Raw genomic sequence first — 26,668 nt, 5'->3', positions numbered from 1 at the left:
TACTGCAGTCTAAAACCAGTTATTCCCTTAAAGGTACATACACAACACTTTGCTTCCTGTCTGTCAACCAGTTCTCTATCCAAGACAGTACCTTACCCCCAATCCAGTGTGCTTTAACTTTTCACGCTAATCTCTTATGCGGGACCTTATCGACCTCTCTCTGTCTCTCCCCCTCTTTCTCTGTCTCTCCCCCTCTCTCTCTGTCTCTCCCCCCTCTCTCTGTCTCTCCCCCTCTCTCTCTGTCTCTTCCCCCCTGTCTCTCTGTCTCTCCCCCCTCTCTCTGTCTCTCCCCCTCTCTCTCTGTCTCTCCCCCCTCTCTCTCTGTCTCTCCCTCTCTTTCTGTCTCTCCCCCCTCACTCTCTCTGTCTCTCCCTCTCATAGAAACATAGAAAAATAGGAGCAGGAGGAGGCCATTCGGCCCTTTGAGCCTGCCCCGCCATTCAATATGATCATGGCTGATCCTCTATCTCAATACCATATTCCCGCTCTCTCCCCATACCCCTTGATGCCATTTGTGTCTAGAAATCTATCTATCTCCTTCTTAAATATATTCAGTGACTTGGCCTCCACGGCCTTCTGTGGTAGAGAATTCCACAGGTTCACCACCCTCTGAGTGAAGAAATTTCTCCGCATCTCAGTCCCAAATGTCCTACCCTGTATCCTGAGACTGTGACCCCTCATTCTAGACCCCCCAGCCAGGGGAAACATCCTCCCTGCATCCAGTCTGTCTAGCCCTGTCAGAATTTTATACGTTTGAATGAGATCCCTGATGTGTATGTACCTTTAAGAGAAGAACTGATTCTATACTGCAGTACCGGCAGTGACCACCCCTGTATATAAAGCCATAGCAGGCTTCTGTACGTCAGTCTTAAGTTACCCTCTGTTCAGTAAATACCTGTTATTTTTGTTCTCCTGCAGTCCGTGTATTTATTTATACTCGGACACTACATTGGCAACAAACAGGTTCGAATTCACCTGCAGTACTGCATCACCTCACGGGGATCTTTCCCTGAGAAGAAGCTTTTGGAGGTCGAAGTCAGAACAACAGGCGTCGACCGCAGGCAGCCGCCCAAGGATCCATCGGAGTTCGGAGAGTTGCAGGAGAGGCTGTGGAGAGCTGGGCTTGGCTCCCCAGTCAAGGTGTTCCAGCAAATCGTGCTGGTAGCAGGTAGTGCGCTGACCCTTCCGGACTGCGGCGGGCTTGAGCTCGATCGAGCGGCTCTGCAAAGGGGCCGTGCAGCGTCGTCGGGAGGAAAAGAGAGAGAGAGAGGGTGGAGCGCACAGGGCGCGGTCGGTGCTCAAGAACCGGGCAGCGTAGCGAAAATAAAACAAGGGGAAGGAAAAGTGAGACGCGCCGAAGCCGTGGGTCGCCGCCATTACCCTGCAGAACGCTAGGAGCAGCGTGGCAGCAAGGGGAAGAAGAAAAAGCGCGGGAGGCGCCATTTTATTGCATTGGGGAAGAAGGAAAAGCGCGGGAGGCGCCATTTTAATCCATTGGTGAAGAAGAAAAAGCGCGGGAGGCGCCATTTTAAATCACCCAAGATGCCGAAAAGTGGCAGTGTCACTGCTTTCGACAACGAGGTAGAAGACTTGACCAAGTATGTGGAAAGAATTGAAGTGTACTGCAAGGCAAATGAGGTGGCCGATGGAAAGAAGGCGTCGATATTATTAAATTTGATGGGCGCGAGAACGTACGGCCTATTGCGGAATTTAATTACCCCAGCTAAACCAATGGAGAAAAGTTTTGAGGAGATTGTTCATATCTTACAGGAACACCTAAACCCTACACCGCTGCTGATAGCAGAAAGATTCAAGTTCCATAAAAGAAACCAGCACAAAGATGAGAGCAATGCTGACTATCTTACGGAACTACGCAAGTTATCGAAGCACTGCCAATTAGGAGCAGGACTGGCAGACACCTTACGGAATAAGTTTGCGGGCTCCAGAGTGAAGGAACCCAGAAATGACTACTTTCGGAAAAGGACCTGACGCTAGAACAGGCTTTCAGCGTGGCAGTATCCTATGATGCAGCAGCACGGGGAGCTGTGGAAATACAACAGAAACCACAGGAATACAGCGTTAACAAAATGGCGTATGGAGCAGAAAAGTGCTATCGCTGCGGCAGAACAACCCATGATCAGAAGGACTGCTGGTTTAAGGACAAAGTATGCAGGCAATGTGGGAAAATGGGACACATAGCAAGAGTCTGCAGGTCGGGAAAGAAAACCAACACTACAAGAACTACTAAGGAAAAGTACAAAAAAGTAAAGAAATTGACAGACAGTAGTTCGGAAGATCAGGAGAGTGATAAGGACTCCGGGAGCAGGAGACTACGTTGTCTAAAGTTACACAACGTGATCGCAAAGGAGGATCACTGAACCATTTGGGTCACCCTCATGATAGCAGGGTCCCCAGTAAAGATGGAATTGGACACAGGATCAGCCCTAACTGTCATGAATCGACGAGACTATGAGCGGCTATTCTCACACATAGCCTTGAAGGACACGTCCATTGTATTGAAGACATACACGGGGCAAAAAGTCTACCCCAGAGGAAAAATAAGGGTGCCAGTTGAATACAACGGCAAGGAAACACAGAAACTGTATCTATATATACTACCAGATGGAGGACCACCATTATTGGGATGTGAATGGATCCGAAAAATACAATTGGATTGGCATTCCATTCAGCCGCTAACTGTGACTGATAAAAAGGATGATGACGTCACACCTGGACGACTGTCATAGATTCTAACTGACGCGAAAGAGGTGTTCCAACAAGGACTTGGGACTCTAAAAGGAGTAACGGCAACGATAAAAATCGAAGATAACGCAAACCCAAAATTTTTTAAGGCCAGACCGGTACCTTACGCGATCCGCCCAGCCATTGAAGCAGAGCTGGAGAGTCTGGAGCGTTCGGGTGTGCTGTCCAAGGTGGACTGGAGCGAGTGGGCCACACCCATCATTCCTGTAATGAAGAAATCATTGAGCAGCACGCCTGGGGAACCGAAGAAGGTTCGCATCCGTGGGGACTTCAAGGTAACTGTGAACCCAGTCCTGCACACATTACAATATCCACTTCCACGGATAGAAGATATTTTCGCCTCACTATCTGGAGGGAAATGCTTCACAAAGATTGATCTGGCCCAAGCGTATCTGCAAATGGAGGTGGAAGAAGCATCTAGGAAATACCTCACGATAAACACTCACAAAGGCCTTTACCAGTACAATCGACTGGTATTCAGGGTAGCATCAGCCCCGGCTATTTGGCAGAGGGCGATGGAACAAGTCCTGCAAGGGATCCCGGGGACCGAGTGTTATTTGGACGACATCCTGGTTACAGGCGAAAATGACAGTGAACACCTTGCCAACCTGGAGCAGGTGCTCACGAGATTACAGGAATATGGGCTACGAGCCAACCGCCCCAAATGCGAGTTCTTCAGGAGACAAATCTCGTATTGTGGCCACATGATTGATGAGGAAGGGTTGCATAAGTCGCCGGACAAGATTGAGGCTGTAGTCAAGGCTCCAGCACCGGAAAATGTGTCGCAACTGAGGTCGTTCCTCGGGTTGGTGAACTATTACCATAAGTTCTTGCCGAATTTATCTACAATCCTGCACCCACTGAACGCCCTACTGTAAACTGGAGTAACATGGAAATGGAGTGATGAGTGTAAGCGTGCCTTTCAGAAATGTAAATGCCTAATCACTTCAAAAGAAGTATTGGCCCACTACAATCCAACACTACCGATTCGGTTAGCATGTGATGCGTCTCCCTACGGCATTGGAGCGGTGCTGTCACACAAATTCCTTGACGGTTCAGAGAGGCCAATAGCCTTTGCGTCGCGCTCGTTAACCTCAGCCGAGCGTAACTACGCCCAGATTGACAGGGAGGCACTTAGCCTGGTGTGGGGGGTGAAGAAGTTCAATCACTATCTGCAAGGGCAGAAATTCACCCTACTGACTGATCATCAGCCCCTGGTCTCCATTTTCAACCCAAAGAAGGGCATTCCGGTGATGACGGCGCAACGGCTGCAAAGATGGTCACTTTTTCTAGGGGCACATCAGTACGACATAGAGTACAAGGGTACGAAACAGCATGGAAACGCTGATGGGCTGTCGCGCCTACCGTTGCCTATGGTAGAGGAAGCACCTGCAGTGGACCCTGTTGAGATATTCCATGCGACCATAGTCGAATGTCTACCTGTTACAAACTCAAGTATAGAGAAGGAAACCCGAAATGACCCAACACTCTCTCGGGTCTATGATTTGACGGTGAAGGGATGGCCAGCACATGGCGGCTCACTGTTGCCAGCATTCTCGCCAAGGAGAGAACAGCTGTCAGTGTGCCGAGGGACCTTGATGTGTGGATCCCGAGTGGTAATTCCACCCAAGTTGAGAGATAGAGTGCTCAATGAGCTTCATGAGGGTCATCTGGGAGGGGTAAAAATGAAGAGCCTAGCCAGGGCGTTTGTGTGGTGGCCGGGAATCGATCAAGAAATCGAGGATATGACCAAGAGATGCACAGGATGCCAGAAGGTCCAAAACGCTCCACCACAGGCCCTGCTACATCCATGGGAGTGGCCCTCGTCTCCATGGCAACGGGTACACATAGATTTTGCTGGTCCATTTATGGACTCAATGTTCCTAATCGCTGTGGACGCCCATTCGAAATGGCCAGAGGTCATCAAAATGTCCTCCACCACCACGGAGAAAACTATTGTAGTCCTACGGACCATCTTCGCCAGGAATGGCCTGCCAGAACAGATTTGCTCCGACAATGGGCCACAGTTTGTGTCCGAGGATTTCCGGAGGTTTCTGAGGAATAATGGGGTGAAACATTACACATCTGCCCCATATCATCCAGCCACAAATGGATTGGCTGAGAGGTTTGTTCAGACCTTTAAAAAGGCCATAAAGGCAATGTATAATGATGACATACCACTACAACACAAGGTGGATAATTTCTTGTTTGCTTACCGGAATGCGACACATGCAGTCACCAACCAAGCTCCAGCCGTAATGTTCTTCAACCGAAGGCTAAGATGTCGCCTGGATTTGCTCAAACCAAACATAAGACAAGATGTTGAGGATAAGCAATTCCAGCACATAAATGAGAAGCCAACCAGGAGCTTCAAGATAGGGCAACCAGTCTTGGCCCGCGACTACCGAACAGAAAAATGGCAGCCTGGAACGATATGCACACAGCAGGGACCACTAATGTACACAGTGGACATTGGAGAGAGCATCGTGAGATGCCATGCTGACCAGATTCTAGAGTCACAGGAACAAGCCAAACCCATACCACGAGCAGGTGCACCTGGTAATCAACCCGAAGTACAGATTGCGTCTACCTCAGAAGCAATGGTATTGGAAGCTGACGAACCAACCAATGACAATGAACCAGAATCAACTCCGCCGCAAGCACAGGATACTCGAGAAGGCGCTATCCAGTCAGGATCAGGAAGCCTCCTCAAAGACTGAACTTATAAATGATTATTTCAGTTGATGTATATAGTACAGGGAAAATTGTAATTAGTTATTATTTAGTTGTTAAATGAATGTTATGTACTGTTTATCTAAAAGGGGAGGAATTGTTGTGTATGTACCTTTAAGAGAAGAACTGATTCTATACTGCAGTACCGGCAGTGACCACCCCTGTATATAAAGCCATAGCAGGCTTCTGTATGTCAGTCTTAAGTTACCCTCTCTTCAGTAAATACCTGTTATTATTGTTCTCCTGCAGTCTGTGTATTATTTATACTCGGACACTACAATCCCCTCTCATTCTTCTAAACTCTAGTGAATACAGGCCTAGTCGACCCAATCTCTCCTCATACGACAGTCCTCTCCCTCTCTCTCTCTGTCTCTCCTTCTCTCTCTCGGTCTCTCCCCCTCTCTCTCCCTCCCCCCTCTCTGTTTCTCTCTCCCCCACTCTCTGTCTCTCTCTTTCTGTCTCTCCTTCTTGCTTTCTCTCCCCCTCTCTCTGTCTCTCATTCTCTCTGTATCTCTCCTCCTCGCTCTGTCTCTCCCCCTCTCTCTGTCTCTCCTTCTCTCTGTCTCTCCTCTTCCTGTCTCCCCTTCTCTCTGTCTCCTTCTCTCTGTCTCTCCTCTCTCTGTCTCCCCCTCGCTCTCTGTCTCCTCCTCTCTCTGTCTCCCCCTCTCTGTCTCTCCCCCTCTCTCTGTCTCTATCTCTGTCTGTCTGTTTCCCTCTGTCTGTCTGTCTCTCTCTATCTCTGTCTCTGTTCCACTATATCTTTTAATAAATTCTTATTGTAATGCTTCACCTGTGATCTGACTGTGAAAATGCTTCAATGAAAATGAATAATGTCACCACTGGAGTTAGCCCACCAAACTGCAGAAAGGCGTTTTCTCTCTCTTGCTACACCTGATGTATTTGGACAGTCAGGTTACAAGCTAAAGTGCTGAAACATTAAGAGCTTCATCTATCAGTGTTAATGGAGTAAATACAGACATTACAACACGGAAAGAGGCCATTCGGCCCAACTAGTCTGCCGGTTTGCCCTCCACGTGAGTAAATAGTTCCATTCCATTTACCCGCCCTGTTCCCATATTCCTCCATCCGCCTCTCCAATCTAATCCTGAATGTTGACAGTTTCTGCCTCGACCATTAACCCTGCGAGTGAATCCACAGCCTCACAACTCGCTGTGTGAAGTGGTTTAGATACATAGAAACATAGAAGATAGGAGCAGGAGTAGGCCATTCGGCCCCTCGAGCCTGCTCTGCCATTCAATGAGATCATGGCTGATCATCCAAATTCAGTACCCAGTCCCTGCCTTCTCCCCATATCCCTTGATCCCTTTAGCCTTAAGAAATATATCCAACTCCTTCTTGAATATATTTAATGAACTGGCCTCCAATGTCATCTGTGGTGGAGAATTCCACAGGTTCACCACTCTCTGGGTGAAGAAATTCCTCCTCATCTCTGTCCTAAATGGCTTACCCTTTAACCTTAGACTGTGACCCCTGGTTCTGGACTCCCCGACCATCGGGAACATCCTTCCAGCATCTAGTCTGTCTAGTCCTGTTAGAATTTTATAAGTTTCAATGAGATCCCCTCTCATTCTTCAAAACTCCAGCGAGTATAAGCCTAATCGACCCAATCTCTCCTCATACGTCATTCCTGCCATCCCAGGTATCAGCCTGGTGAATCTTCGCTGCACTCCCTCCATGGCAAGAACATCGTTCCTCAGATAAGGCGACCAAAATTGCACACAATACTCAAGGTGTGGTCTCACCAAGGCCCTGTACAACTGCAGCAAGACATCCTTGTTCCTGTACTCGAACCCTGTCGCTACGAAGGCCAACATACCATTTGCCTTCTTAACCGCCTGCTGCACCTGCATGCTTACCTTCAGCGACTGGTGCACAAGGACACCCAGGTCTCGTTGCACTTCCCCTTCTCCCAATCTATTGCCATTTAGATAATAACCTGCCTTCCTGTTTTTGCCAACAAAGTGGATAACCTCGCATTTATCCACATTACACTGCATCTGCCATGCTTCTGCCAATCACCCAACCTGTCCAAATCATACTGGAGTTTCTCGGCATCCTCCTCACAGCACACACCGCCCATCCAGCTTTGTGTCGTCTGCAAATTTGGAGATATTACATCTAGTTCCCTCGCCTAGATCATTTATATATATTGTGAATAGCCGGGGTCCTAGCACCAATCCCTGCGGTACCCCACTAGTCACTGCCTGCCACTCAGAAAAAGAGCCGTTTATTCCAACTCTTTGCTCCCTGTCTGCCAACCAGTTCTCTATCCAAGTCAGTACCTTGCCCCCAATCCCATGTGCCTTAACTTTACACGCTAATCTCTTATGTGGGACCTTATCGAAAGCCTTCTGAAAGTCCAAATACACCATATCCACTGGTTCTCCCTTATCTATTCTACCAGTTACATCCGCAAAAAGTTCCAGTAGATTAGTCAAGCACGATTTACCTTTTGTAAATCCATGTTGACTTAGTCCGATCCTGTCACTGTTTTCCAAGTGATCTGCTATTACATCTTTTATAATGGACTCTATCATTTTCCCCACTACCAATGTCAGGTTTACCAGTCTATAATTCCCTGTTTTCTCTCTACCACCTTTTTTGAATAGTGGGGTTACATTGGCTATCCTCCAATCCATGGGTACTGTTCAGATTCCATCGAATGTTGGAAGATGATCAGCAATGCATCTACTATTTCTAGGGCCACTTCCTTAAGTACCCTAGGATGGAGATTATCAGGCCCTGGGGATTTATCGGCCTTCAATCCCGTCAATTTCCCTAACACCATTTCCCTACAAATACTGATTTCTTTCAGTTCCACCCTCTCATTAGACCCTATGTTCCCCGACATCTCTGGGAGGTTATTTGTGTCCTCCTTTGTGAAGACAGAACCAAAGTATGTATTTAATTGGTCTACCATTTATTTGTTCCCCATTATAAATTCCCCTGACTCTGACTGCAAGGGACCTACGCTTGGCTTCACCAATCTTTTTTTCTTCACATATCTATAGAAGCTTTTACAGTCAGTTTTTATGTTCCCCGAAAGCTTACTCTCATACTCTATTTTCCCCCTCTTATTTAATCCCTTTGTCCTCCTTTGCTGAATCCTAAACTGCTCCCAATCCTCAGGTTTACTGCTTTTTCTGGCCAATTTATATGTCCTCTCCTTGGATCTTATGCTATCCCTAATTTCCCTCATTAGCCACGGTTGAGTCACTTTTTTTGTTTTATTTTTATGCCAAACAGGGATGAACAAATTCTGTTTCTCTTGCCCTCTGTTCTAAATCTCTCACATTTAATCTTGTATCTGTGGCCCCTCGTTCGAGACCGTCAGCTGCTGGAAACGGTCTGATTCTCTCCACCCCAGCCCGTCCTTTCATTTGTTTAAACACGTCTATCATATCGCCCTGGAATCTGTGTTGTTCTAATTTTAAAAAACAATTTTTCAAGTATTTCTTGTTCTTTCTTAAATATAAGGTAGTCACTAATAAATCCAGTAGGTAATTCAGGAGAAACTTCTTTACCCAGAGAGTGGTGAGAATGTGGAACTCGCTCCCACAAGGAGTGGTTGAGGCGAATAGCAGAGATGCATTTAAGGGGAAGCTGGATAAACACATGAGGGAGAAAGGAATAGAAGGATATGCTGATAGTGAGAGGAGGAGGCTCGTGTGGAGCTGAGGTGAGGGCTTGAGGATGAGCGAGCGGCGAGGGGCTGGGGGATGGGCGAGGGGCTTGGGGATGGGCTGATGGTTGGGCGAGGGGCCGGGGGTTGGGCGCGGGGGCCTGGGGTTGGGCGAGGGGGCCCGGGGGTTGGGCGAGGGGCTGGGGGTTGGGCGAGGGGCCCGGGGGATGGGCGAGGGGCCGGGGGGATGGGCGAGGGGCCGGGGGATGGGTGAGGGGCCGGGGGATGGGCAAGGGGCCGGGCGAGGGGCCGGGGGATGGGCGAGGGGCTGGGGGATGGGTGAGGGGCCGGGGGATGGGCGAGGGGCCGGGGGATGGGCGAGGGGCCCGGGGGGATGGGCGAGGGGCCCTGGGCTGGGTGAGGGACCGGGGGGATGGGCCCGGGGGGATAGGCGAGGGGCCCGGGGGGATGGGCGAGGGGCCCGGGGGATGGGCGAGGGCCCGGGAGGATGGGCGAGGGGCCCGGGGGATGGGGCGAGCGGCCCGGGGGCCGGGCGAGGGGCCCAGTGTCCTCCCCTCCGGGGAATGAGCCTGTTTCTGGGCCAAGGACTGAATCATCGGCCTAACTCATGTAACTTTATTATGGTCATATTTATGCTAATATATATGTACAAATGTATGTTGAAATGTTTAAGTGTCCTAATCCAAATTGTACACTCTCGGGAGCCGCAAGCCTACATTTCATTGTACTGCACTTGTGCACTAACAATGACAATAAAAGTTGATTTGATTGAAAAAAAAACTCTTTACCTGAAAAGCTCGTTTTGCTTTTCACTTCACTAACGATGGATTCTTTCCTCAGCCTCCGGCTGAAGCGGGTGTCCGGGTGACCGGCTACGAACTGACCTTCCAGCCGGCTCTGAATAAAACCAGCTTCACCAAAAAACTAAACAACACCTCGAGCTACTGGGCCACCATCTCGCTGGCCCCCTACAACATCTCCATTGAGGCCGTCAACAGTATAGGAAAATCAATGGCCAAGACTGTCTCCATCCCGCCGGCACCGCCTGCAGGTACAAACCGGCCAGGGGGCGGGCAGAGCGGGCCCGGGCTGTGGGGGAGGGCGGCGGCTGTGGGCCTGACTGTGGGCCTGACTGTGGGCCCGGGCTGGGGGTCCATGCTGGGGGTCCGGGCTGTGTGCGGTGTGGGCCCGGGCTCTGGGGGACGGCGGGCTGTCAGCAGTGCAGTGAATCCCAGGCCTCAGTCAGGGTGTCAAAGCTTTGTCATTCAATGGTCCATGTTCCAACTTGACAGGTCTCAAACTCCAATCAGTCCTTGGGAATTGATGCCGGGGGAGGAGGCTGGGGGAGAAGGTGGGGGAGGCTGGGGGAGAAGGTATGGGGGAGGCTGGAGGAGGCTGGGGGAGAAGGTGGGGGAGGCTGGGGGAGAAGGTGGGGGAGGAGGCTGGGGGAGTGGAGGTGGGGGAGGCTGGGGGGAGAGGAGGTGGGGGAGGCTGAGGGAGAAGGTGGGGGAGGAGGCTGGGGGAGAGGAGGTGGGGGAGGCTGGGGGGAGAGGAGGTGGGGGAGGCTGGGGGGAGAGGAGGTGGGGGAGGCTGGGGGAGAAGGTGGGGGAGGCTGGGGGAGAAGTTGGGGGAGGCTGGGGGAGAGGAGGTGGGGGAGGCTGGGGGAGAAGGTGGGGGAGGCTGGGGGAGAAGGTGGGGGAGGAGGCTGGCGGAGAGGAGGTGGGGGAGGCTGGGGGAGAAGGTGGAGGAGGCTGGGGGGAGAGGAGGTGGGGGAGGCTGGGGGAGAAGGTGAGCGAGGCTGGGGGAGAAGGTGAGCGAGGCTGGGGGAGAAGGTGGGGGAGGCTGGGGGAGAAGGTGGGGGAGGCTGGGGGGAGAGGAGGTGGGGGAGAAGGTGGGGGAGGCTGGGGGAGAAGATGGAGGAGGCTGGGGAGAAGGTGGGGGAGGCTGGGGGAGAAGATGGAGGAGGCTGGGGAGAAGGTGGGGGAGACTGGGGGAGAAGGTGGGGGACGCTGGGGGAGAAGGTGGGGAGGCTGGGGGAGAAGGTGGAGGAGGCTGGGGGAGAAGATGGGGGAGGCTGGGGGGAGAGGAGGTGTGTGGGTGTGTTGGGTGAGGGTCCGTTACCCAGGCCACACTGGCACAGTTTCTTGAGGCTGATTGAAGCTGGGTTGCTCTCAGGGCAGCTCAGTCCCTCTGCCCAGTCTGATATCCCTTCTGATATCTCCACTTCTGAACGGCATCAAATGTTCGATCAAACATTTATTTAGAAAAATGTACAGAAACAAACCTCAAAACCCCATAAAAATCCCAGACATGAAACCAAAAATTGTTTTATTGCATCATTTATGAGGTAGAATCCCTGTCAAAAATACATGCCAGTAATTATCGCAAGGGTCATCCCATTCTCCTACTGTGACTGGAGAAACATCGAGAGATCAGGAACTCTCCCAGAGGAATTTGGAAATTCTATCTGAAAGTCTTAGAACATCAGAACATAAAAAATAGGTGCAGGGATAGGCCACTTGGCCCCTCGAGCCTGCTCCGCCATTCAATAAGATCATGGCTGACCTTGGGCTCAAAGCCACTCCCTGCCCACTCCCCATAACCCTTCACTCCCTTATCTTAGGACCCCAGCTATTCACAATATATATTAATGATCTAGACGAGGGAACTAGATGTAATATCTCCAAGTTTGCAGACGACACAAAGCTGGGTGGGCATGTGTGCTGTGCAGCGAAACTCTAGTATGATTTGGACAGGTTGGGTGATTGGGCAGATGCATGGCAAATGCAGCATAATGTGGATAAATGCGAGGTTATCCACTTTGGTGGCAAAAACAGGAAGGCAGATTATTATCTGAACGGCAATAGATTGGGAAAAGGGGATGTGCAACGAGACCTGGGTGTCCTTGTGCACCAGTCGCTGAAGGTAAGCATGCAGGTGCAGCAGGCGGTTAAGAAGGCAAATGGTATGTTGGCCTTCGTAGCAAGAGGATTCGAGTACAGGAACAAGGATGTCTTGCTGCAGTTATACAGGGCCTTGGTGAGACCACACCTTGAGTATTGTGTGCAGTTTTGGTCGCCTTATCTGAGGAAGGATGTTCTTGCCATGGAGAGAGTGCAGTGAACATTCACCAGACTGATACCTGGGATGGCAGGAATGACGTATGAGGAGAGATTGGGTCGATTGGGCTTATATTCGCTAGAGTTTAGAAGAATGAGAGGGGATCTCATTGAAACTCATAAAGTTCTAACAGCACTAGACAGACTAGATGCAGGAAGGATGTTCCCTATGGCGGGGGAGTCCAGAACCAGGGGTCACAGATAAGGGGTAAGCCATTTAGGACTGAGATGAGGAGGAATTTCTTAACCCTTAAGTGGTGAACCTGTGGAATTCTCTAACACACAAGGCAGTTGAGGCCAATTCATTAACTATATTCAAGAAGGAGTTAGATATATTTCTTAAGGCTAAAGGGATCAAGGGATATGGGGAGAAGGCAGGGACAGGGTACTGAGTTTGGATGATCAGCCATGATCTCATTAAATGGCGGAATAGGCTCAAGGGGCCGAATGGCGTACTCCTGCTCCTATCTTCTATGTTTCTATCTTGTAAAAATCTGTCTATCTCCACCTTAAATGTATTTAATGACCCAGCCTCCACGGCTCTCTGGGGCAGGGAAATTCCACAGATTTACACCCCTCTGAGAGAAGAAATTCCTCCTCATCTCAGTTCTAAAAGGGCAACCCTTTATTCTGAAACTATGCCCCCGAGTTCTAGATTTCCCCACGAGGGGAAACATCCTCTCTGCATCTACCTTGTTGAGCCCCCTCAGTATAGAAACATAGAAGATAGGAGCAGGAGTAGGCCATTCGGCCCCTCGAGCCTGCTCTACCATTCAATGAGATCATGGCTGATCATCGAAATTCAGTACCCTGTCCCTGCCTTCTCTCCATATCCCTTGATCCCTTTAGCCTTAAGAAATATATCTAACTCCTTCTTGAATATATTTAATGAATTGGCCTCCACTGCCTTCTGTGGTAGAGAATTCCACAAGTTCACCACTCTCGGGTGGCAGCAGCAGCCAACTTCCTGGCACCAGGGGTGGCTCTGCTGCACAGGACAGGAGGAAAAAGAGGGGTAGAGCTATAGTAATAGGGGATCCTATTGTAAGGGGAATAGTTAGGCATTTCTGCGGCCGCAAACGAGACTCCAGGATGGTGTGTTGCCTCCCTGGTGCAAGGGTCAAGGATGTCTCAGAGCGGCTGCAGAACATTTTGGAAGGGGAGGGTGAACAGCCAGTTGTCGTGGTGCATATAGGTACCAACGATATAGGTAAAAAACGGGATGAGGTCCTAAAAGCTGAATATAGGGAGTTAGGAGGTAAATTAAAAAATAGGACCTCAAAGGTAGTAATCTCAGGATTGCTACCAGTGCCACGTGCTAGTCAGAGTAGAAATAGAAGGATATTTCAGCTGAATATGTGGCTAGAGGAATGGTGCGAGGGGGAGGGATTCAAATTCCTGGGACATTGGAACCAGTTCTGGGGGAGGTGGGACGAGTTCAAACCGGACGGTTTGCACCTGGGCAGGACTGCGACCGATGTCCTAGGGGGAATGTTTGCTCGTGCTCTGGAGGAGGGTTTAAACTAAAATGGCAAGGGGTTGGGAACCTGAGCAGGGGGACAGAGGAAAGGGAAGCCAGGATAAAAGCAAAAGACAGGAAGGAGAAAAACAAAAGTGGCAGTCAGAGAAATCAACGGTTTAAATCAAGCATGGCCACAGTAAATAATAATTCTAATAGGTCTAAGAGCATTAAAAAAATAAGCCTGAAGGCTTTGGCCTAGAAATTGTGTTGAGGCGCCAAAGTGGCGCCAAGTTCGCCTGGGCGCTGATTTTTGCGCAGCGTTCGGCGCATTAACAAACGTCAGAAATTCAGTTTCAGCGCCCCTAGAGGGAGACGGGGCGAGGCTCAAGGCGCTCCGCGTCCCTCTTAGGGCGCTGAAACTGAATATCGCAGCGCAAGGTGCCGCAGCGCCACACGCTGCGGCACGGCACGCTGCGGTACTGCAGGCCTTCCTCCCATTGTTAAGGGGGAGGTGCCTGCAACAGCGCGATCCCCGATCGCGAGTGCCAGCAAAAGAGCCCAGCACCGAGGAGAAGTGCCAGGCTCTCGGGAAACAGCCGGCAATGCCGCGGGGGGAGGGGTCAGGAGGCCGGGGACGGAGGTGCTGGCAGGCGGCCACCGATAAAGGCGGCCGCCCCGCACCTCCACCTTAACTTGCGCCACTGCCGGCACAGCAAGGCCCCGTGAACCGGGCGCGGGTAGCGAACGGCGCTACATTGGCGTTCGCTACCAAATATCGCGATCGGGGCGCTAATGGGGCGCTGCGCACACCGATGACATCATCGGTGGCGGCGCAGCGCAACAGGCTAACGCCACCATTAGCGCCCCCGCTGAATATCACGGGAGGCGCGGCCAGTGGCGTTACAGCCACTGACTGCCCTCTTTAGGCACTAATAGGTGGCGCTACATACCCAATTTCTCCCCCTTTGTGTCTTAATGCGAGGAGCATTCGTAATAAGGTGGATGAATTAGCTGCGCAAATAGAGGTAAACGAATATGATTTGATTGGGATTACGGAAACATGGCTCCAGGGTGGCCAAGGCTGGGAACTCAACATCCAGGGGTATTCAATATTCAGGAAAGATAGGCAAAAAGGAAAGGGAGGTGGGGTAGCATTGCTGGTTAAAGAAGGGATTACCACAATTGTAAGGAAGCTCTGATGATGTGGAATCTGTATGGGTAGAACTGAGAAATACCAAGGGGCAGAAACCGTTAGTGGGAGTGGTATATAGACCTCCAAACAGTAATACAGAGGTTGGGGATGGCATTAGAAGGGAAATTAGAGAAGCGTGCAATAAGGGCACAGCAGTCATCATGGGTGACTTTAATCTACATATACATTGGGCTAACCAAATTAGTAACAATACTGTGGAGGAGGAATTCCTGGAGTGTATACGGAATGGTTTCCTGGGCCAATATGTCGAGGAACCAACCAGAGATCAGGCCATCTTAGACTGGGTATTATGTAACGAGAAAGGATTAATTAGCAATCTTGTTGTACGAGGACCCTTGGGTCGCAGCGATCATAATATGATCGAATTCTTCATTAAGATGGAGAATGAAGTTGTTGACTCAGAGACTAGGGTCCTAAATTTAAATAAAGGAAACTACAATGGACTGAGGCATGAGTTGGGTATGATTGATTGGGGAATGTTACTCAAAGGGTTGACGGTGGATAGGCAATGTCAAACATTCAAAGACCGCATGGATGAACGACAGAATTTGTTCATCCCAGTTTGGCATAAAAATAAAACAAAAAAGGCGACTCAACCGTGGCTAACGAGGGAAATTAGGGATAGCATAAGATCCAAGGAGAGGACATATAAATTGGCCAGAAAAAGCAGTAAACCTGAGGATTGGGAGCAGTTTAGGATTCAACAAAGGAGGACAAAGGGATTAATTAAGAAGGGGAAAATAGAATATGAGAGTAAGCTTTCAGGGAACATAAAAACTGACTGTAAAAGCTTTTATAGATATGTGAAGAGAAAACGATTGGTGAAGTCAAGCATAGGTCCCTTGCAGTCAGAATCAGGGGAATTTATAATGGGGAACAAAGAAATGGCTGACCAATTGAATACATATTTTGGTTCTGTCTTCACAAAGGAGGACACAAATAACCTCCCAGAGATGTCGGGGAACATAGGGTCTGATGAAAGGGAGGAACTGAAAGAAATCAGCATTTGTAGGGAAATGGTGTTAGGGAAATTGATGGGATTGAAGGCCGACAAATCCCCAGGGCCTTATAATCTCCATCCTAGGGTACTTAAGGAAGTGGCCCTAGAAATAGTAGATACATTGCTGATCATCTTCCAACATTCGATGGAATCTGGAACAGTACCCATGGATTGGCGGGTAGCTAATGTTACCCCACATTTCAAAAAAGGTGGTAGAGAGAAAACGGGGAATTACAGACCGGTAAGCCTGACATCGGTAGTGGGGAAAACGCTAGAGTCCATTATAAAAGATGTAATAGCAGATCACTTGGAAAAAAGTGACCGGATCGGACAAAGTCAACATGGATTTACAAAAGGTAAATCGTGCTTGACTAATCTACTAGAATTTTTTGAGGATGTAACTGGTAAAATAGATAAGGGAGAACCAGTGGATGTGGTGTATCTGGACTTTCAGAAGGCTTTCGATAAGGTCCCGCATAAGAGATTAGCGTGTAAAGTTAAGGCACATGGGATTGGGGGCAAGGTATTGACTTGGATAGAGAACTGGTTGGCAGACAGAAAGCAAAGAGTTGGAATAAACGGGTCTTTTTCCGAGTGGCAGGCAGTGACTAGTCGGGTACCGCAGGGATCAGTCCTTGGACTCCAGCTATTCACAATATATATTAATGATCTAGACAAGGGAACTAGATGTAATATCTCCAAATTTGCAGAAGACACAAAGCTGGGTGGGTGTGTGATCTGTGAGGAGGATGCCGAGAAACTCCAGGATGATTTGGACAGGTTGGGTGATTGGGCAGAAGCATGGCAGATGCAATATAACGTGGATAAATGTGAGGTTATCCACTTTGGTAGCAAATACAGGAAGGCAGATTATTATCTGAATGGCAATAGATTGGGAGAAGGGGAAGTGCAACGAGACCTGGGCGTCCTTGTGCACCAGTCCTTGAAGGTAAGCATGCAGGTGCAGCAGGCGGTTAAGAAGGCAAATGGTATGTTGGCCTTCGTAGCGAGAGGGTTTGAGTACAGGAACAAGGATGTCTTGCTGCAGTTGTACAGGGCCTTGGTGAGACCACATCTTGAGTATTCAGCTCAATGCCACACAGTCACTCGCTGGTCTCATGCAGACGCATATTGAGGCCACGCGACCAATGACTGCTGCTGCCCTCGCTGGATCAAGCAGGATTACCCGGGGCCCTTGCAGCACCACAGCAGGGCATCAATCTGTGGACCAGCCGATTGGTGCGCATGCTGCGGTGCTGCCCCGTCAGAGTGCCAGTGTGTCGGTCGACCAGGGAGCTGCTGTCCGCTCTCAGGATGTCAGCATTCCTCATGCCACCGTTGGCACGTCTCCACTGCAGCTGCCACCACCTGCAGGACAGATTGCTTCCACCCATGCACAGTTGGAGCAGTCAGCATCTGGGCCCTCCAAGGCCAGAGGTCGTCCAGGACGTCCCTCAGGGGCATCTGCGCTTTCGGACAGCCAGCAGGCCTCCCCCAGCCTTGATGCAGCCACTGGGGTCCCATTACGGAGGAGCTGCAGGGAGGGAAGGGGCCGATCTCGCAAGAGAAGTAGATCACCATCAAGGGGGAAAGAGTAGAAGGTGCAGCTGAGACGTCTTATTTGTAAAAATCAAGGCCGTGGATGCTGGTCTGAATGTTAGTAATGTTTTGGATAGTCTCCCGGGTGTGCGAGTCACTTATGTGTTAGTGTGTTCGTTTTGCTTTCTGTTGCCATTGCTTTGTCATGTTGGAAGGAAGCACATTTTGCAAAATAAACAACTTTTTAAATTTACATTGGCCATGTCTGATATTTACATTCACTGCCCTTCATAGGCTTTGGGTTATCCGGACGGTTCCATTCCTCCTCATCGAATGGCACCAAGCATTCCGTCAGAGGGGCCTAGAAGCGGCTTGTTATCAGCCTCTGACGGACGGCCCTTCCAGTTTGTACCTCCCTCCTGTCTTGGTCCTCCTCCTCCTCCTCCTCCTCCTCCTCCTCCTCCTCCTCCTCCTCCACTGGTGCTTCAATGGCTGGTAGCCCTTGTCACCGAGAAGCCAGCCTCCTGGGTGAGCCGGGGCCTCGAATAGGTCTGCAACTGAAGTCTGGTGCAGGATGAAGGCATCGTGGCTGCTGCCAGGGAACTGCGCATTGACTGCAAGGATCAGCTGTCGGTGGTCACAGACCAGCTGAACATTCAAGGAATGGAACCCCTTGCAGTTGCGGAACTCCTCCGGATTCAAAACAGGCGCCCGCAAAGCCACGTGCGCGCAGTCAATGGCGCCCTGCACCATGGGGAAGTCCGCTATTGCTGCGAAGCCCTCTGCGCGCTCCCGCTGCTCTCCAGTGTCACAGGGAAGGAGATGTACTGCCGCCTCCTTTTAAATAGGGCATCTGTTACTTGACGGATGCAGCAATGCACCGCAAACTGCGATATGTTAGCGATGTCCCCAGTTGCGGCATGGAAGGAGCCGCTCGCATAGAAATTCAGGGCAACAGTCATCTTCACAGCCACCGACAGAGAGGTCCTGCACCTTATCTGAGGCTGCAGATCTGGCTGAAGCAGCTGGCACAGCTCAGTCACCACCTCCTTTCTGAAGCGCAGCCTTCTAAGACACTGCTCCTCTGACATGTTCAAGTAAGAGAACTGCTGTCGGAAAACCCTGGCAGCGTAAGGTCTGGTGTGGCAACGTCTGTTGGCCCTCCTCCTTCTGGCCATTCCTGCCCCTCTCTCCCTGCGTCTCTGTGCCCTTTCCAGATGGTTCAGCAGCAGGACGTTCCCCTCCAATGCAGCCCCCATAATAATAGCGCACAAGAAATTGTAAACGTAAATGCTCACCAGCAGCAAGGTGATGGTCAGAAGGCTGAAGTTCCTCTGGCCAACGCTGGCTCACTGGTGCAATGGCTCTCAGAGTGCAGCTCAGCAACTCTGTGAAAGTCTCGAGGAAGTTGTGCTCCCAAAATGGCTGCCGCTTTTATACCAGTGCAGTCCCCTTTAAAGAGCACCCCCCTAGCCCGAGAGCGACTGGGGAACGTTCCACGTAAGCAGTCCTTATTAGCGCCAGGCGGAACGGAGGGGCGCAACACTGAAATTCCGGTCCGGGGCGCCCAAAAGGCGCTGCACACTGAAATGACGTTACGAGCGGGCGCTAAGGTTTAGCGCCGGCGCAAAATGCCCACTCAATATGGCAGGAGGCGCTGGGTTCACTGCGCCCGGCCAAAAATTGGCTAACGCCCCACTTCTCGGCCTCTTTAGGCGCTAATTGGAGGCGCTGCCAACCGAATTTCTCCCCCAAGGACTTCAGATCTTGTTTTTTTAACACTCTTACACCTTTTAGAATTATTATTTACTGTGGCCATGTTTGATTTAAACCCTTGATTTCTCTGACTGCCACCTTTGTTTTTCTCCTTCCAATCTTTTGCTTCTATCCTTGTTTCCCTTTCCTCTGTCTCCCTGCTCAGGTTCCCAACCCCCTGCCATTTTAGTTTAAACCCCCCCCCAGAGCACTAGCAAACACTCCCCCTAAGACATCGGTCGCAGTCCTGCCCAGGTGCAAACCATCCGATTTGTACTGGTCCCACCTCCCCCAGAACCGGTTCCAATGCTCCAGGAATTTGAATCCCTCCCCCTTGCACCATTCCTCTAGCCACGTATTCATCTGAAATATTCTATTTCTACTCTGACTAGCACGTGGCACTGGTAGCAATCCTGAGATTACTACTTTTAAGGTCCCATTTTTTAATTTACCTCTTAATTCCCTATATTCAGCTTTTAGGACCTCATCCCGTTTTTTACCTATGTCATTGGTACCTATATGCATCACGACAACTGGCTGTTCACCCTCCCCTTCCAAAATGTTATCTTATATGTTTCAATAAGATCACCTCTCATTCTTCTAACTTCCAATGAGTATAGGCCCAACCTGCTCAACCTTTCTTCATACGTCAACCCCTTCATCTCTGGAATTAACCGAGTGAATCGTCTCTGAACTGCCTCCAATGCAAATATATACTTCCTTAAATAAGGAAACCAAAACCGTACGCAGTACTCAAGGTGTGGTCTCACCAATACCCTGTACAGTTGTAGCAGGACTTCCCTGCTTTTATACTCCAACCCCCTTGCAATAAAGGCCAACGTTCCATTTGCCTTTTTGATTACTTGCTGTACCTGCATGCTAACTTTTTGTGTTTCATGCACAAGGACCCCCAGGTCCCTCTGAACTGTAGCATTTTGTAATCTCTCTCCATTTAAATAATAATTTGCTTTTTTATTTTTCCTGCCAAAGTGGATAACCTCGCACTTTCCCACATTATACTCCATCTGCCAAATGTTTGCCCACTCACTTAGCCTGTCTATATCCCTTTGTAGATTCTTTGAGTCCTCTGCACAACTTGCTTTCCCACCCATCTTTGTATCATCCGCAAACTTGGCTACAATACACTCGGTCCCTTCAGCCAAGTCATTAATGTAGATTGTAAATAGTTGAGGCCCCAGCACCGATCCCTGTGGCACCCCGCTAGTTACCGTTTGCCAACAGGAAAATGACCCATTTATCCCGACTCTCTGCTTTCTGTTAGTTAGCCAATTCTCTATCCATGTTAATATATTACCCCCAACTCCATGAGCTCTTATCTTGTGCAATAACCTTTAATATGGCACCTTATCGAATGCCTTCTGGAAATCCAAATACACCACATCCACTGGTTCACCTTTGTCCACCCTGCTCGTTACATCCTCAAAGAACTCCAACTAATTTGTTAAACATGATTTCCCTTTCATAAAACCATGCTGACTCTGCTTGACTGCATTATGATTTTCCAAATGCCCTGCTATCGCTTCCTTAATGAAGGACTCCAGCATTTTCCCAACGACAGATGTTAGGCTAACTGGTCTATAGTTTCCTGCTTTCTGTCTCCTTCCTTTCTTAAATAGGGGTTTTACATTTGCAGTTTTCCAATCCGCTGGGACCTCTCCAGAGTCCACGGAATTTTGGTATATTGCAACCAATGCATCCACTATCTCTGCAGCCACTTCTTTTAAGACCCTGGGATGCAGGCCATCTGGTCCAGGGGACCTGTCGTCTTTTAGTTCCATTATTTTACCAAGTACTTTTTCCTTAGTGATAGTGATTGTCTTTAGTTCCCCCCTCCCTGTGGCCCCTTGATTATCCATTATTGGGATGTTGTTAGTGTCTTCTACCGTGAAGACAGATACAAAATATTTGTTCAGAGTCTCTGCCATTTCTCCGTTCCCCATTATTAATTCCCCATTCTCATCCTCTAAGGGACCAAAGTTTACTTTAGCTACTCTCTTCCTTTTTATATACATGTAGAAGCTCTTACTATCTGTTTTAAAATTTCTTGCCAGTTTACTCTCATAATTCATCTCCTCTCTCTTTATTATTTTTTTAGTCTCTGGCCTTCCACCAATCTTGGCAACATTGTATGCCTTCGTTTTCAATTTGATACCATCCTTTACTTCCTTAGTTAGCCACAGATGGTGCTCCCTTCTCTTAAAATCTTTCTTTCTCACTGGAATATATTTCTGTTGAGAGTTCTGAAATATCTCCTTAAATGTCTGCCACTGCATTTCAACTGTCTTATCTTTTAATTTATTTTTCCAGTCCACTTTAGCCAGTTCTGCCCTCATGCCATTGTCATTGCCTTTGTATAAGATCAGAACACTGGTTTGAGATACAACTTTCTCACCCTCCAACTGAATTTGAAAGTCAACCATGTTATGATCCCTCTTACCCAGAGGATCCTTTACAATGAGATCATTTATTAATTCTGTCTCATTACACAGTACCAGATCTTGAAACCTCTCGGACTGTATCGTTATGTTATTGGGTTTATCGCTCACTTATTTCACTCTCCTTTATTCGCACAGAAACACCAAACCTGAATATCACTGTCATCGATAACCGTACCTTGAAAGCCTCGTGGATTTGCCAGAACATCAAATACTACTGCATTGTCCTGGAGCTGGTGTCAGTAAGGACCATTCTGAACAACACCTGTCAATCCATAAAGCGACTGAAAATCGAGAAGAACGCAGGTAGGCATCTATCGACAGGTAATATCTGCTCACTTAACAAGAGCTAGCACCCACCTGTCGATAGGTAATGCCCAGCCCCTATCAACCGGTATTACTTGCTCACCTATTGACAGTTATGCACTCCTGTGTGGACTCACACCCTCCACTTTTCCACTCTCTCTATTCCACTATCGTAACATAGTCTTCAGCCCCCTCTGTCCTAGCAAACTATCACCCCGTCTCCAATGGCCCTTTCCTCTCCTAAATCATTGAACATGTTGTCGCCTCCCAAATCTGTGCCCATCTTTTTTTTATTCGTTTATGGGACGTGGGCGTCACTGGCAAGGCCAGCATTTATTGTCCATCCCTAATTGCACTTGAGAAGGTGGTGGTGAGCTGCCTTCTTGAACTGCTGTAATCCGTGTGGTGAAGGTACTCCTAGTGGTGTTAGGGAGGGAGTTCCAGGATTTTGACCCAGCGACGATGAAGGAACGTCAATATACTTCCAAGTCAGGATGGTGTGTGACTTGGAGGTAACTTGGAGGTGCTGGTGTTCCCATGCGCCTGCTGCCCTTGACCTTCTGGGTGGAAGAGGTCGTGGGTTTCGGAGGTGTTGCCGAAGAAGCCTTGGCGAGTTGCTGCAGTGCATCTTGTAGATGGTGCACACTGCAGCCGCGGTACGCCGGTGGTGGAGGGAGTGAATGTTTAAGGTGGTGGATGGGGTGCCAATCAAGTGGGCTGCTTTGGATGGTGACGAGCTTCTTAAGTTGTTGGAGCTGTACTCATCCAGGCAAGTGGAGAGTATTCCACCACACTCTTGACTTGTGCCTTGTAGATGGTGGAAAGGCTTTGGGGAGTCAGGAGGTGAGACACTCGCCACAGAATACCCAACCTCTGACCTGCTCTTGTTGCCACAGTATTTATGTGGCTGGTCCAGTTAAGTTTCTGGTCAATGGTGACCCCCTGGATGTTGATGATGGGGGATTCGGCGATGGTAATGCCATTGAATGTCAAGGGGAGGTGGTTAGACTCTCGCTTGTTGGAGATAGTCATTGCCTGGCACTTCTGTGGCGCGAATGTTACCTGCCACTTATCAGCCCAAGCCTGAATGTCGTCCAGGTCTTGCTGCATGCGGGCATGGACTACTTCATTATCTGAGGAGTTGAGAATGGCACTGAACACTGTGCAGTCATCAGCGAACATCCCCACTTCTGACCTTATGATGGAGGGACGGTCATTGATGGAGCAGCTGAAGATGGTTGGGCCTAGGACACTGCCCTGAGGAATTCCTGCAGCGATAGAAACATAGAAACATAGAAGATAGGAGCAGGAGTAGGCCATTCGGCCCCTCGAGCCTGCTCCGACATTCAATGCGATCACGGCTGATCATCCAAATTCAGTACCCGGTCCCTGCTTTCTCCCCATACTCCTTGATCCCTTTAGCCTTAAGAAATATATCCAACTCCTTTTTGAATATATTTAATGAACTGGCCTCCACCGCCTTCTGTGGTAGAGAGTTGCACAGGTTCACCACTCTCTGAGTGAAGAAATTCCTCCTCATTTCTGTCCTAAATGGCCTACCCTTTATCCTTAGACTGTGTCCCCTGGTTCTGGACTCCCCGACCATCGGGAACATCCTTCCTGCATCTAGTCTGTCCAGTCCTGTCAGAATTTTATAAGTTTCAATGAGATCACCTCTCATTCTTCTAAACTCCAGCGAGTACAAGTCCAATCGACCCAATCTCTCCTCATACGTCATTCCTGCCATCCCAGGTATCAGCCTGGTGAATCTTCACTGCACTCCTTCCATGGCAAGAACATCCTTCCTCAGATAAGGCGACCAAAACTGCACACAATACTCAAGATGTGGTCTCACCAAGGCCCTGTAGAACTGCAGCAAGACATCCTTGTTCCTGTACTCAAACCCTCTCGCTACAAAGGCCAACATACCATTTGCCTTCTTAACCGCCTGCTGCACCTGTATGCTTACCTTCAGCGACTGGTGCACAAGGACACCCAGGTCTCGTTGCACTTCCCCTTCTTCCAACCTATTGCCATTTAGATAATAATCTGCCTTCCTGTTTTTGCCACCAAAGTGGATAACCTCACATTTATCCACGTTATATTGCATCTGCCATGTTTCTGCCCAATCACCCAACATGTCCAAATCATCCTGGAGTTTCTCGACATCCTCCTCACTGCACACACGCCCACCCAGCTTTGTGTCGTCTGCAAATTTGGAGATATTACATCTAGTTCCCTTGTCCAGATCATTTATATATATTGTGAATAGCTGGGGTCCAAGGACCGATCCCTGCGGTACCCCACTAGTCACTGCCTGCCATTCGGAAAAAGACCCGTTTATTCCAACTCTTTGCTTTCTGTCTGCCAACCAGTTCTCTATCCAAGTCAATACCTTGCCCCCAATCCCATGTGCCTTAACTTTACACGCTAATCTCTTATGCGGGACCTTATCGAAAGCCTTCTGAAAGTCCAGATACACCACATCCACTGGTTCTCCCTTATCTATTTTACCAGTTACATCCCCAGCGATGTCCTGGGGCTGTGATGATTGACCTCCAACCACCACAACCATCTTCCTTTGTGTTAGGTATGACTCCAGCCAGTGGAGAGTTTTCCCCCGATTCCAGTTTACTTCAGTTTTACTAGGGTCCCTTGATGCCACACTCAGTCAAATGCTGCCTTGATATCAAGGGCAGTCACTCTCACCTCACCTCTGGAATTCCGATCTTTTGTCCATGTTTGGACCAAGGTTCTCTCAAAGGGTCGTAAATCTGTGGAATTCTCTGCCCCAGAGAGCTGTGGAGGCTGGGTCATTGAATATATTTAAGGTGGAGATAGACAGAGTTTTGAACAGTAAGGGAGTCAAGGGTCATGGGGAGCAGCCAGGGAAATGGAGCTGAGCCCAAGATCAGATCAGCCATGAACTCATTAAATGGCAGAGCAGGTTGCAGGGGCCAAATGGTCTACTCTTGCTCCTATTTCTTATGTTCTTATGTAATGATGTCTGGAGCCGAGTGGTCCTGGCGGAACCCAAACTGGGCATCGGTGAGCGGGTTATTGGTGAATAAGCGTTGCTTGTTAGCACTGTCGACGACACCTTCCAACACTTTGCTAATGATTGAGAGTAGACTAATGGGGTGGTAATTGGCTGGATTGGATTTGTCCTGCTTTTTGTGGATAGGACATACCTAGGCAGTTTTCCACATTGTCGGATAGATGCCAGTGTTGTAGCTGTACTGGAACAGCTTGGCTAGGGGTGTGGCTAGTTCTTGAGCACAAGTCTTCAGCACGACAGCCGTGATGTTGACTGGGCCCATAGCCTTTGCTGTGTCCAGTGTGCTCAGCCGTTTCTTGATATCAGGTGGAGTGAATTGAATTGGCTGAAGACTGGCTTCTGTGATGGTGGGGACCTCAGGAGGAGGTTGATATGGATCATCCACTCAGCACTTCTGGGTGAAGATGGTTGCAAACACTTCAGCCTTGTCTTTTGCACTCACGTGCTGGGCTCCACCATCTGTGAGGATGGGGATATTCATGGACCCTCCTCCTCCTGTTAGTTGTTTAATGGCCCACCACCATTCACGACTGGATGTGACAGGACTGCAGAGCTTTGATCTGATCCGTTGATTGTGGGATCACTTAGCTCTGTCTATAACATGCTGCTTCTGCTTTGTAGCATGCATGTAGTCCTGTGTTGCAGCTTCCCCAAGTTGGCACTACATTTTTAGGTACACCTGGTGCTGCTCCTGGCATGCTCTTCTACACTCCTTATTGAACCAGGATTGGTCCCCTGGCTTGATGGTAATGGTAGAGTGAGGGATATGCCTGGCCATGAGGTTACAGATTGTGATGGAATACAATTCTGCTGCTGCTGATGGCCCACAGTGCCTCATGGATGCCCAGTTTTGAGCTGCTAGATCTGTTCTGAATCTATCCCATTTAACACGGTGGTAGTGCCACACAACACGATGGAGGGTGTCCTCAGTGTGAAGACGGGACTTCGTCTCCACAATGACTGTGTGGTGGTCACTGCTACCAATACTGTCATGGACAGATGAATCTGCGACAGGTAGATTGGTGAGGGCGAGGTCAGTAGGTTGTTCCCTCATGATGGTTCTCTCACCATCTGTCGCAGTCCCAGACTGGCAGCTATGTCCTTCAGGACTCGGCCAGCTCAGTCAGTAGTGGTGTTACCGAGCCACTCTTGGTGATGGACATTGAAGTCCCCCACCCAGAGTACATTCTGTGCCCTTGCTACTCTCAGTGCTTCTTCCAAGTGGTGTTCAACATGGAGGAGTACTGATTCATCAGCTGAGGGAGGGCGGTAGGTGATAATCAGCAGGAGGTTTCCTTGCCCATGTTTGACCTGAAGCTATGAGACTTCATGGGGTCCGGAGTCAATGTTGAGGGCTCCCAGGGCCATTTCTTCCCGACTGTATACCACTGTGCCGCCACCCCTGGTGGGTCTGTCTTGCCAGTGGGACAGGACATACCCAGGGATGGTGATGAAGGAGTTTGGGACTTTGACTGAAAGGTATGATTCTGTGAGTATGACTATGTCAGGCTGTTGCTTGACTAGTCTGTGGGACAGCTCTCCCAATTTTGGCACAAGTCCCCAGATGTTGGTGAGGAGGACTTTGCAGGGTCGACTGGGC

The 26,668-nt window shown here is 49.5% G+C and overlaps 1 protein-coding gene across 1 annotated transcript in view; it reads left to right on the top strand.

Annotated features, from left to right (window-relative positions):
- LOC147107936 (interleukin-12 receptor subunit beta-1-like) overlaps positions 1-26,668 on the top strand; it is a 182,232-nt gene that overhangs the window by 128,322 nt on the left and 27,242 nt on the right. Inside the window, exons 9-10 of the mRNA XM_086005973.1 lie at positions 10,001-10,211; positions 21,843-22,028. Coding sequence (XP_085862099.1) covers positions 10,001-10,211; positions 21,843-22,028 — 397 coding nt within the window. The remainder of the gene's footprint in view (positions 1-10,000; positions 10,212-21,842; positions 22,029-26,668) is intronic.

This window comes from Somniosus microcephalus, chromosome 13 (genome assembly GCF_052327205.1).
Source record: "Somniosus microcephalus isolate GS21.2 chromosome 13, FLI_Smic_1.0, whole genome shotgun sequence".
Classification (NCBI taxonomy): Eukaryota; Metazoa; Chordata; class Chondrichthyes; order Squaliformes; family Somniosidae; genus Somniosus; species Somniosus microcephalus.
This window is presented reverse-complemented; position numbering and strand designations above follow the sequence as displayed.